This window comes from Lissotriton helveticus, chromosome 1_1 (genome assembly GCF_964261635.1).
Source record: "Lissotriton helveticus chromosome 1_1, aLisHel1.1, whole genome shotgun sequence".
In the NCBI taxonomy this organism is placed as follows: Eukaryota; Metazoa; Chordata; class Amphibia; order Caudata; family Salamandridae; genus Lissotriton; species Lissotriton helveticus.
Window position 1 is genome coordinate 278,015,727 of NC_136057.1, and position 13,777 is coordinate 278,029,503.

General features: G+C 43.6%; 1 protein-coding gene across 1 annotated transcript in view; it reads left to right on the plus strand.

Moving 5' to 3' along the window:
• LOC144762123 (cystine/glutamate transporter-like) overlaps positions 1-13,777 on the plus strand; it is a 365,267-nt gene that overhangs the window by 279,366 nt on the left and 72,124 nt on the right. The window contains exons 6-7 of the mRNA XM_078647254.1: positions 7,929-8,052; positions 12,785-12,888. Coding sequence (XP_078503380.1) covers positions 7,929-8,052; positions 12,785-12,888 — 228 coding nt within the window. The remainder of the gene's footprint in view (positions 1-7,928; positions 8,053-12,784; positions 12,889-13,777) is intronic.

The window sequence follows — 13,777 nt, forward strand, 5'->3', positions numbered from 1 at the left end:
AATGGCCAGGTTGAACGCTTCAACCGTGTGGTCAAAGAAGCCATTCAACTTTCCATCAAAGGTGGATTGAATTGGAGGGTTGCGTTACAATCCATGTTATTGGCCTACAGGACATCACCCAATTCGGTAACATTGGTTACTCCTTTTGAACTCTTAAGGGGTCGGAAGCCTAGTACAAAATTAGTACCTTGGTGGTTAAAAAAGAACTTGACTGGTTTTGAGAATTGTTTGAAAGTTGATTTTGAAGCTGTTCAACACAGGGTACAGTTATACAAAGACAAGATGAAACATGAATTGGTAAGGAGATTGGGCTCTGTGTCCGGTCGTTCTGTTGAAGTGGGTGATTTTGTTCGCATCAAGAAGAAAGAAGGTGTTAATAAAGGGTTTCCTGTGTGGTCAGCTCCTAGGAGAGTGATTGAAGTTTTTTAGAAATGCTGTGCGGGTTGATGGTGGTTCAGTGTGGAATTTGAGCAGAGTTTCTGTGTTCAATGGCCCTTGCCAGTCGGAGGAAGACTGTGATAGCAATGTTTTTTTTGGTGTTGAGGGAGAAAGTGATAAAGGAAACTGTGCACATGATGAACATAATTCAAGCAACACTAGAGCTGCACGTTCTCACCGTATGCCTGTTTGATATAATGATTTTGTGATGCATTAATGAATTGCCTGTTAGATATAATGACTTTGAGATACATTATTAATGAATTGTTTTTTATTAATGATTAGTTTTTTTTTGCTGTTTTTTTTTTGTTTTCAATTCAAGGGGGGAAGGTGTGTTGGGTTGTACATAAGTTGCAATGAGTTGTCACGAGCGCTATGTTGTTTATAGCTCGTGACAAGCTTGTGTTCTAGGGGTTGCTATGTTGTGTTTCAAAAGAGCTGGAATGTGGGGAGTTGGGTGAAGTAAGAACTGTTGGGCATTATTAACCTGTATCTTCAGACGAGAGGATGCCAATAAAACTCGTCCAACTTTAATCCTTCTTTTGATGCATTATTTCTGGTTCCTGACACTTCCTACACTAAGTAATAACAACATGACAGAAAGGCGGCGGCATCAAAATGAACTAGAGCACTGAACCTGAATCCGGTGGAACCGGAAGTGTATCAGGGTGCGCGCTACAGAGAGTAGTAAGAATGAAAGGGATCGAGCGTAATGCATCCGAGAGTTTAACAGAGTGTGTTGACCATTATTTCAGAGTTAAAGGTTGAGAGGAGGAATAGGAAATAGTATAAAGAGGCAGAAAAGCAATGGTGTAAGTAATACAAAGAACGACTAGGTGTCATTAACCTCACAGTATTGGACATACACAAACGGGATTTGACTGTGTACAATTTACACCATACATGGCAAGTTAAATCAATCTAACAGAGGCAAGAGAATAATTGAGCAGAAAGCCGGTTTGTAACATAGTGAAACGAACAAACAGAAAATAGTAACTGTCATTATCCTTAGCATATTAAATATGCGCTTATGGCATTTGACTCTGTAAAAATTACATCGCACCTGACAAAGTCTAATTCAGAGGAAAAACAATTGTCATAGCCTGATAAACTGTGCTACAAACTGTGATAAAGAGACTACAATCCAAATCTAAAGTTTTCATAATTATGATTAAAGCATTGGGTGACATAAGAAAAAAGTCATGGGGAAACAGCATAAGGTGATATAGCATTAAGAAGACCGAAAGCTAAAACATATTTGAGACAAAAGGAAACAGAAAAAATTCAGTAATAAGTCAATGGGATGTACATGAGCCTAAGAAGTATTGGAATGTGTGATCAGAATTTTGGCCATGCTTCACAGTGTGCAAGTGCATGATACAAGTCGCTTCTTGGTGCCTGAGTTTCAATTCACGATTGCCCCCTCTGACGTTGGCCTCTGTGACATCAATTCCATAGAATCGAAGTCTTTTGTGAGGGCCCCTGTGAAGGGCATGCCCCTACATGAAGTGCCATGGGATAGCGTACATCCTGCTGGTGGATTGCAGGCACATGTTCTCCGATGCCTTCCTTTAGAGGCCAGATTGTGCTCCACAAATACTGACTTTTGCAGGTGCACTCTATAATGTAGACAATGTACTTCGTGTTACAGTTTACGTTGTGATTAATAGAAAAGTTGTGTTTGTTGAACTTCGAAAGTTCTTGGTCCCATGTTTTGCCCATTTACAAACACCACAACATCCACATTTGAAGAAGCCTCTGTTGTGTTCCATTAGCCAAGTGGTGGTTCTTGTGACATGTGGTACTGTAGGGCTTAGTCTATTCTTCAAGGTCCTGCCCCATCTGTACCTGATCTGCGGTCTTGAGGTTATCGCATCTTTTAGGGATTGTTCAGGGAGTAGGACATTCCAATGCTTATTAAGGCTTTTCTTAACAATTATGCTGATGTCCTTGTAGTCCATAACGAGCCTCACTGGTTGTGTGGTTTGAGTTTGGCGCTTCCTGTTAGTGAGTGTTGATTCTCTTTTGATCTTTTCAATTATTGTAGCAGCCTTGTGAATGACATGGGGGTTATATCCCCTTTTTGGAAAATCGTTCTTTCATATCACTATGGAACTCACTTTCTTCACTACAATTCCTCCTTGCCCGCACAAATTCCCCATAAGGAATCGTCTCAATTTGGTGTATCCTGTGGGAACTCCCCGCATGCAAGAAAGCATTGCAGGATGTTTCCTTGCTATATAACCGGCTGTGTAGAACATTATTATTTACGTTCAATTCTACGTCCAGAAAAGTAACTTTGGTGGTGCTGGAATGACAGGTGAACCTCATATCCATATCATTGGCATTTAAGTGATCACAGAAATCTTGTAGTCCCTCCTGGCTGCCAGATCAGAGTAAGAGACAGTCATCGATCGATACGAGCACTAAAGGATAGCATGGCATTCTGGAGCACGCTTCCGTTGTCAGTGATGGGAAGGGTCGCCTTAATAAAGATGGTGGCACTGCCGAGGCTGCTGTATTTTTTTAGAACATTACCCATATGGATACCGAGATCCATGTTTAAGTTGCTTAATTCCATGATAGTAGGATTCCTCTGGGGATCTCGGAGACGGAGAGTGGCCCTAAAAACGTTGATGAGGCCGGAAGCAGAGGGCGGACTAGCAGTTCCTGACCTGGAGCTTTATTATATAGCAGCCCAACTACAGGTCCTTAAGCAAGCATTCGCAATAGAATTGGGGGCCCGGAGGACTTGAGAGGTACAGGAATGCCGAGACACATCCTATCCTTTATAATATTGCAACAAGAGATCTATCTCTGGAAGAGAAAACATTGAGATTATGCTGGAATCGGAGCCAGCGTAGAGCGGGAGTGATGCATCCATATGCTCCTGAAATACCGCTAGGGATGGTTACAGCATTGCCCCATGGAGGAGGCTGGACGTCCATGCTGGAGTGGGAACAGTCTGGGGGGCAGGTACTCGGGATTTATACGAGAACGGTGAATTACTGACCTACCAGGCATTGAAAGAACGATGCCACCTCCCCAGAGGGGGATTCCTTGTGCACGCCGCCCTGGGGCATGCACATCAGAAACATTGGGAGGAGGGATTAGTAGAGCCCAAAACAACGATGGCATGTCAATATGGCCGCAGGGACGTTTAAAGCAGTTACATGCCTATATTTGCGAATGTTGAATGAGGGGTTGGCTCCACTAGATACATTACTATTGAAATGGGAGATGGGCATCGGGAAGCCCATCCGAGAAACTGCATGGGGACATATTCTACGCAGGGCCTGGAAAAGCACTAGGAATGCATGATTATAGCTGGTGCATTTATTTTATACTAAGCAGAGCATATCTGACGCCTGGTAAGATTAAGAAATATTTTAAGGTTGACAGTGCTGCATGCCCCAGGTGCACAAGAGAGGAAGTGGAACTAGAACATATGCTATGGGAATGCCCGAACCTGGGGAGTTATTGGGTTGAAGTAGGAGATCTATTAAAGTCAGTTACAGATCGCCAGATAGTTTTTGACATAGCCACGTGTATATTGCATTGGTTCCGCCATACCTTCAAGACAAAGGTGACAAGTAAATTCGTAGATATGGGGTTGTTGCTGGCAAAGCGAGAAATTACAACGCACTGGAGGGCCGCGTTGATTAAATGGGCTAGCAGCCAAAGTGTTATTCGGTTGCAACAAGCGAGACGCTTGAATAACGAGAAAGAATTGGATTCGGCGAGAGCATGGGAGGGGCTGGTACAAACAGTGTCCGACCGGCAATAAGTTGTGGACACAGTGAAGGGTGGTCCCATCCAAAACAACTAATTAAATATCCATTGTGGGAAGTCCTGGTACTCAGCTATCCCGAGACGCAAGCTGCAGTTGTTGTAAACACTCTGAACACACCGGTGAAGGGGGTAGGGGGGAGGCTTTACTTGGTTTTGGGGTATATCATAGTTAGTGATGATTAGGGTTCCTCTCCAGGGGTGAGTTACATTATAATCTGTGAGCAGTGAAAACTTGACCATTCTTTCCTCTTGGGGCAGCGATTGGCCGTCCTATAACATGTATGTTGCACAGTTATCCTAGGTTCTTGGACATTTGGAGGGCCTATAAATATGTAAAATTTGTTTAAAAAAAAAAGAGACAGTTATCGATGTACCGCCCCAGTATACGATACAATCTGTCCATGGTGCCCCACGTTTGCCTCAAATCCATTCTGTTACCAGGAAGCCCATGTATAAATTGGCGGAAGAAGGCGAAAATCTAAAGCCCATAGCCACCCCCTTGATTTGCCTATACCATTGTTTGTCGTACAAGAAAAAAATGTTATCGAGGACCAATAAACGACAAAACGAATCCTCAGTACTATTAGATTTTAAGAGTTCTTGTAAAAAGGCTTAAATCAAGGTTCTGTACGAGTCGGTAGCCTGGGCGGGCTACAACGTTGTTGAAAATAACACAGAGTCTAGCAAATCCAGCGGACCGCGTCGGTACGAGCCCACTCAAATGTCGACAGACTCAGTCACAGTACCTTTTACTTGAGGTGGCCGGCACGGATGTGCGAGCCGGTTCCGGGGTTCGTCGCAGTGCAGAAAGGAAGCGTTGCAGGACGCATTGTCCCTGAATGCGGTGTGACAGAGTCGGTGGATCCAAGGCGTGCGTTGCAGGGCGAGACGGTGCTTTGTTGCGGTGCTTTGTTGCGGTGGTTGCAGCTTGCATTGCAGTGACAGAGCCGGAGTTCGGGAGCTGGCATTGATCAGTCCGGACAGCGGTTGGAGTCGGGTGGTGCGTTGCGAAGCGTGCAAGGCGATGCCCAACTCTGGTGCGGTCACAGGACTTGGAGTCAGCAGCAGGAACCGCTTTGGTCAGACCAGTACGAGTCGATGTAGCGAGGCGTTGCACGTCGCGGTGTCCACCAGTCGCGGTGCAGGCTATGGCTCATGATGGTGTCAGGACAGAGTCGGTGAGCTCAGAGTTTGCGTTGTTCGAGGCGGACGTTGCTTGATGTGGTTCCTACAGGACACCGGGCCGGTCGTGAGAGTCGGTCACAGCTCCCTGCCTCTGTAGCCACTGAAACAGTGTTTTCCGGAGCAATTCACAAAGGCTGGTCAAGTCCACTGGTCCTGGGACTTCGGTCAGGGAGCAAGCTCTCTTTCCAGCCCTTGGAGATCTTTTGCACAAGTTGAAAGTAAAGTCCACAAAGTTCTTTCTCCTCTCTTTGGCAGTCAGGTAACCACTGCAGGCAAATCCCCCAAGCAGCACTTCAGCTTGGGAATAGTCTCTCCTCAGTTTCTTCAGGTTCCTTCTCCTCAGCAGAGGTTTCGTCTTGTAAGTCCAGAAGTGATCTAATTTCAGGGGAGAGGGGCTGTGCCCAGTCAAAACCAGTCCTGAAGCACTCTGTTTACCAGACTTCTCCTTTCCTTTCACAGCGCAGGGAAGGAACATCAGACTCCCCACAGGAGGTGGATCCAGCATTGTGGAAGGCAAGTACAGTCCTGGAGCACTTTGCTGAAAGTGCAGGGCAGAGACATCAGACGCACCACAGGGGGTGGAACCAGCACTGTGGGGGCGGGCACAGTCCTATTCAGGTCCCAGGTGCAACTCCTTCCTCCCATCTAGATGCAGATCTCCCTATTTACCACCGGGCTGCCCTAGCCTGTCTCTTGGAATCCCCCAGCCCTGTCACTCACAAAACCAGACGAAGGAATACACAACCTTGCAGAGACAGGCTCAAATGGTTAGGCAAGCAAATACCTACTTTCTAAAAGTGGTATTTGCAAACACAGAATATTAAAATAAACTTCACTAAACTCGAATTTCTACCATGTTCTGTGGGTCTGCTAGGATTATAAGCATGTAATAATCTAGCAGCCCAGTCTGGCCTATTGAGAACAGGTAGCCTTGCAATAATGAAAACCGAAAATGGCTGTAATTCACTATTGGGACATGCCACACACATCAGGGCTTGTCCTACCTTATACTTACAATACACTGTGCCCTTGGGCCTACCATGGGGTGTCTGATATGAAGACAAGGTAAGGTTCAGGGACTGGCAAGTGGGTGCACTTGCCCAGTCAGCATGACAGTACCAGACTGCACACAAGCTCTGCAATGGCAGACCTTAGACACATTTTACCAGGCCGCTGCTGTGGGTGGCACAACCAGTGCTGCAAGCCCACCAGCAGCATTTGGATTTACACGCCCTGGGCACACTCAGTGCACTGTACTAGGGTCTGACAAGTAAACCAAATCAGCCAATCATGAAGTCACTAATCCATACATCAATTTACTATAGGACATATGCACTTTAGAACTGATCAGCAGTGGTAAAGTGCCCAGAGTCATAAAATAGCCAACAACAGGTCAAAAAAAATATAGGAGGAAGGCAAAAAACTCAGGGATGACCCTGCAAAAAGGACCAAGTCCAACAACTGCGATCTCCACAGCCCCCTGGCCTTCTTTCTGTCTGGCAGGGCATAAGGGGGCAGTGGAGTTCATTACTTCCCCTGAATTGTCCTCAAGGGGTATAAGGAGGCCATCCTCCCTGCCCTGGAAATACCCACTAGTCCTACAATCAGCTGCAGACAGAGTCTTTAATCCATCAGGGGGCTTGTTCTACTGCTGTCACAATCCAGGTCCACAGTAATGTTTCTCTCCTTCATGTTCTGGGGTGCGACTTTTGTGTTCAGTCCAGCTTGTGGGTAGGGTACCCCCCTTTATCTAACCTCCCCCCTCTGCGGACTTTGGCTGGTGGAACAAAAGACTGGTGTTAGGTCCCCCTGTGTGTGCTGGTAAAAGACCCATTTGATGTGCATTCAGGCTGGGCCCAATTCCTCCCCAAGCCACCTTGTCAGAAGGTCCCACTCCCTATATGCCCATGCCTTGTCATGCACTCTCTGGTTTCAATACGCATTACCCAATGCATGAGTAATTACCTTTCTAAATGAGCCATTTTAAAAATAATAATTTAAAATCCAACCAAGCCATTTAAGAGGACTTTAAATTACAATTCAAATGAGTGTAAGAAGTATTTTTCTTGCTGCTAGCAATCCGAATTTAGCATTTAATGAATCTAACAATGTTGCTCAGTGATTCTCAGTGGCAGCAGCCAGCCTTGCTCCATTGAACATTGTCTTTGGGGTTATGTCACTGTAAGATAACAAGTTCAACATTCATTTCTACATGCCCTACTTTTACATTTCTACACCGTGCCTTTATGGGCAATAGGGCCTACATATGGGTGCCTTATTAACATTGGAAATGATTACGGTTCACATGGAAACAACACGTCCCATAGTCAAGGCCTTATTATTTCTGATTTGTTGATAACATAATATCACAGAATTAATTTTCACATATCTCCCAGTTTACTTCTCGAATGTTTTACTGATCCTCAGACATTCTTATGTTACAGTGTTCCAGAAGTTGAAATTTACTGTATCTGGAGGGCAACGTGTCAGTCATATTCTCTCTTTTATTTCAGAAACATCCCAATAGCAGTGATAGTGTCCGTCTCAATAGTTACTGTTGCATATGTTCTTACAAATGTCTCCTATTACACAATCCTGTCAGTCGAGGAGGTGCTGGCATCAAAAGCTGTGGCCATGGTAAGTTGGAGTTTGTTTGATCAAATGCAGGTTCTATTTAACCCTTTTAACCTATTTGACATATTGCATCTTTCATGAGTCCTGCCAGGGGATGCTCACACATCCTGACATTGCATGGAGTCCTTTGCTGGTAAGGTATTGATTCTCGTATCAGTTGGAGAGCGTGAGGTATCTCATACACTCTAAATGACATGAAACTTGGGCTTGTGCTGTGGTTGTGAAATTTAGAGGTTCTTGGTCTATGAGTGAGCAATCTGCACAAACTGTGAGTTCATTGAGGTGGAGTATGTCCTTTCAGTGCTGGAAAGGAGGTAAGACAGTTATTGCAAAGAACATGGCTTCAAGTTGGCAGACCAAGAATCATGTGGTAGAAAACTTTAATGGCATGTCCAGAAAATAGTGAAGTCTCTTATGCATGTGATTCTTCAGATGGAGAGCCAGCATTACCTGTACCATGGTGCACATGTAGTCGTATTAAACAAAGAATGCGTGTTGTCTGATGGAGGGATCGTGTTATGTAGAGTATATTTTTGTAGACAGATGCATCATGTTCACAAGGATTATGACTTCTGATGTTGTGCATACGAAACATGATAGATATTAAATTGAGTGCCTAGTTCTATAGGAATCATTAGCAGTATGCAGAAAAGCACAATAATATTGATATAGATTGTATGAATCTTTATGTTCACTCAGATGTTTCTTTAACTGCTGCAAGTCTCCTATGTGCCCATTTAGACACACAAAGGTTAAATACAGACGTTGGTGACTTAGAGACCAATTGGAGATGATATTCTTCAGCTTCTGCCCCTTTAGGTGTGGGGTGTAGTTTAATGCACTCTCAAACAGTTGTGTTTTATGCCTCTCATAAAATGTTTATTTCCAACCTAAGGCTAGGGTTCATTGACTTCAGAATTCGGGGCCTTGGACTTAGAGATCTCACTCCTTATTTCTTCCATCTAAGCTCACTGTGAGATAAGGTGTTCCATTGCTTATTGAGGTTTTCAGCTTGGCACATAATTTGCAGCCAGCTTCCACATGTGCTCTGGATCACAGTGTCAGAAACCACGTTCATGATACCAAGGAAATTAATACAATTTTTACTTCTACCAGAAGCCAGTGGAGCTGTTTTAAGGCTGGTTTCATATGGTTGTGCTGCAAACACTTTAGGCATCTTCTAACCACTCAAATCTGGGGCCTTTGAAGCCTGCCAATGGGCTTACTTTTGAGTCTGGTGTTTGCGATGTGACAATGGTTGGGGTAGGACATCACAAAGCCTATGGTCATCTCTACCCAGCGGTGAGTTAGTAGGAGTTGCAGGATTTGCTGGCAAAAGGAGAGCTGCAGATTGATGTCTTTGTCCATGACATTGATCATGGGAATGACCAGAGCTCAAAGTAAATAACTTTGGGTTTTTAACTTATGCATTTGAGTCTTGGTGATGGAAGGTGGCGGGTTGGCATATTAATTATATTGAGGTTGAGTTGGTGTCTCATTACTGGGGTCTTGTTATGTGTGTGCTTCTATATTTTTTTTTCCTCGCTTTAGTTTGCCTTATCTGCATTTCAGACTTCCAAGGTTTTAGTCCCTGGATCATGACTTCTCCATTGGAGTAGATTTTAAATGTTATATTTCAATGTAATTTGAAGAGGAGGCTCTCACGTTCATCAAGTGTGATGGATGCGTCTTTAGCAATTCAATATTTTGGAGGTGGTGAAGCCCTTCTGAAATATTACACAGAATACAGTGTCAGTCCTGGGTACTGTTTGAATGCTTGTACATTTATCAGCAAGGAAAGTCTCATTGAGATATTTTAAAGCTTTTGTTTCAGATTTTGCATAGTGCGGTTGATTATGGAGAAAATCTATGGGGTAATAATTTGGAGTATGCCTACTGGGATCTAGATGGCTCTATTGTAAGGGTGGAAGCTAATGTTCTTAGAGTGGTTGATTGTGAGGCCTCCATCGTGAGTGACAGATTTTATGGTTTTATTGAATGTTAGGCACTCACATGTTGATGGACATTAGTATGTGGATTTGTAGGGAAGCCTTTCTTATCCTGACTACATCTTTTACAGGTTAGTGAATTTTGCTATTTGTAGCTTTTGTAGGAGTTGCAAGAATAAATAAGCATTTGAGCACTATCAATTTGATGGGCTGAGTTTTGCAAATAACAAGTGTTACTATTGATCAATTTGGTGCAGTCAGAATTCTGGTGGTTTTAATGCATAATTCTTATTTTGTTGGATACATTTGTAGTTGTTTTTATTTAGTTACTCCATATTAAATGTAATATGGTGCTGATTTCCCCTCTTTTTCTGAGACGACATATAAGTTGGCGTTTGCTAGTAGGCAATGAAAGTATGGTTTCACATCAGAGTCTTTCTCCTAATGTTCAGGTCTAGTGGGATTGTGGGGGGAGGGGCTGTTATGCCTGCCCTCAACATGGATGTGTTTCTGCTTGTGGAGCAGTAGTAGCCTTTCCTAGCTTAAACATTGCCCCAGTGCATTGTTCATTTTAATTTTGCTTGTGGAAGGCTATTTGCCGTATCTGTCAACCTCTAGTGCTGGGAAGCACACCGCCCTGTTATAAAGGGGGATTGAGGCCTGTGCTGAAGAGCAGGAAGGTGTAGTGCTGGGGAGTCCTGTGCCATAGGGCAACGCAATAAAACGCTGATATCCAGGAGAATGCTTTGCCTATGGAGCTTCATATTAGAGTGCTCGCTCGTGGGCCAGTCTTTGCTACAGAGCATCACAGTAGTGCTGGTTGGCAGGAAGGTGAATACTACAAAGCATGAGACTATTACACTAGCAGGAAAGGCTTAGGCATCATATAAATTAGGAAAGTCCTGTGCTATACAACCTTTATACCTAGTTCCGCAGAGTATAGCATCTAAGCTTGCAGAGGATCCCTGCCTAATAAAACATTAGAAGATATGCTAGAGTTCAGGGGAGTTCTGACTATAGAGTATTCAAGGTGGCACTGGAAGATATGGGTCATATAAATTAGGAAAGTCCTGTGCTATACAGTCTTCGTACCTAGTTCTGCAGAGTATAGCATCTAAGCTTGCAGAGGATCCCTGCCTTATAAACCTTTAGAAGATATGCTGGAGATCAGGGGAGTTCTGACTATAGGGTATTCTAGGTAGCCATTGGAAGGTATGGGTCCTTTTCTAAAAACAATCAGCGTCAAGAGCCATAGAGTAGGAGGTTGTGCCATCAAGCATACATATCAAGTGCTAGGGAGCAGCAATTTTGTGCTATCCAGTAACCAAACATAGTGATAAAGAATAGGAGGCCTATGCCATATAGCAACCACATTTAGTTCCAGAGTAGCCATGGAGTATCCAACAACCTCATCTACTGCAGAAGAGGACTGGTCTTCTGCTAGAGGGCAACCACATTTAGTGTAAGAGATCAGTAGATCTCTTGTATCCATTGACACCATCTAGTGATGGGGATTATAATAGCGGTGCTATAGAGAAACCTCATCTTTTGCTGGAGAGTAGTAGTCCTGTCCCTGTGGTATGCAGCAACCTCATGTAGTGCTGGAGAGCATTGGTCCTGTGCTATAGGGCAACCACATCTAGTATCATAGAGCAGCAGTCTTGTGGTATCCAGTGCCCTCATGTATTGCTGGACTGTGCTATAGAGCACGCTTATTCAGTGTTAGAGAGCAGTAGTCCTGAGTTATACAGCAACAATGTCTAATGCTGGAGAGCATTGGTCCTGTGCAATAGGCACCCACATTTGGGGCCTTAGAGCAGGAGTCCTGTAGTATGTAGTAACCATATCTACAGCGTAAGATTACTGATTGTCTTCTCTAAGACAACAAAAACCAGTGCTAAAGAGCAGTAGCACTGTAGTATCAAGTAAGCCCATCTACTGCAGATGGGGACTCGTTTTCTGCTATAGAACAACTCCATCTAGTGCCAGAAAGAAGTAGTCCCGTGGTATCCAGCAACCGCATCTAGTGCAGGAGATTATGATGGATGTGCTCTAGTGCACCCTCATCCAGTGCTGGAGAAGAGTAGACGTGTGGTATACAGTAACAACATCTAGCGCTGGCAAGCACGGGTCTTGCGTTATGGGGAACCCAGCTGGTGTCCTAGAACAGGAGCTATGTGCTATCCAGCGACCACCTCTAATGCTGTAGGTGATGAGGACTATGCCAAAGACGAACCTCATATGATGTTTTAGAGCAGCAGTCCTGTAGTAGACAGCAACCTCATCTTGTGCTGGGAAGCACTAGTCCTGTGCAATAGGGCAACCATATCTAGTAAAAGAGTGCTGATTTCCATTCTTGAAACTGTGGTGTGTGGTTGAAAGCCATTGTGAATGTATGAGTCTTACACTGAAGAAGGCACGTGAATCTTTATTATGGACGATACAAGTATTTTGAACTGTGCTTAAGAGCAGTAGAGTCCTGTGTTCTGGACCTCATAAACTCGATGTGCGTGATGACCTGAGAGACCCTCCTGAAAATTTGATGAGTCCTGTGCTTGGGAGCAGGTAAGTCTGATGCTCAATTAATGCAGAGTTCTACTGAAGAGCTGCTGATTGTGGCAGAACAACACCTGTATTTTACATAGTGAGACACGTTTTAAATAAATGCAAAACATGTATAAAGTTGTGTTCTGACTTCAAATTTTAATGTAGCATATTGAGCTAAACTACCATATATGTTCTCTGCTGTGGTCAGTGCTCTAAACATATCTTATTTTCTATTCTAGAGCTTTGCTGATATTGCTCTCAAACGATTTTCCCCAGCCATCCCCGTCCTGGTGGCATTGTCATGCTTTGGAAGTCTGAATGGAGGGATTTTCGCATCTGCAAGGTTATAAAATAGGGGTATCCTAAAAGAAATACAGTCTGGGTGCATGGATTGAATGATGGTATGAATCAGGAGTTGCAGATGTATCGTGCCTTTAGAATGGGCTTGTGGCCATGCAATTTAGCACATTTTCAGAAAAAAGTAACCTCTTGAGGGATCTATATACCTTCACTGGGGGAGTAACACTTTTTGGGATTGAGGGTGTTTAGATCTGGGTTTTGGTTTTATTTAATTATTTAAAAATGGGAAAATATCCATCACCTGAAAGAGTCTAGGGAATATTTTCATTCTTGATTGTATATGAGACCAAGAAGGTTTAAGTAGTGAAGTGGTTAAATGCCCACTTCACCCTTATACATAAGATTCCAACTCTGTTATCTCTCGAGTAATACCAGTATCAGATCTTGTACGCATTGGTCCTGATCGCAGGCTAACTAGTAATCTCAGGTCTTCTCAAACTGCCCCCTTATGCAACAATATTCTCGACCATTAGTCCAGGGATGCCCCTGAAACTGTGGCTAATTGTAAGTTATCTTTAATCATCTGATTGGTTCTATCTACTTACCTATTGGCACTCAGACAGTACAAAGCTGTGGTTAAATGAGTTACAGATAAACCTTTTAGGAAATCTTTATTCTCCTCAGAGGTTAATTGCACTTCTTTGTCTAATATTAAAGTGTTTGGTATGCCCTCCATAAAAAAATGTGTCCATGAGAAAATGGATCATCACTTTAATAGTAATGGAATAAACCTCTCTAGTTACTATCCAATGTGGATGGCAGTCCATTAATACTATCATGTACCCATCATGCCATGTAGAGTACTTAAGAGGTCCTATAATATCTACTGCTAATATGTTCCATGGTTTACTTGGTACTTGTATCAGGGACAT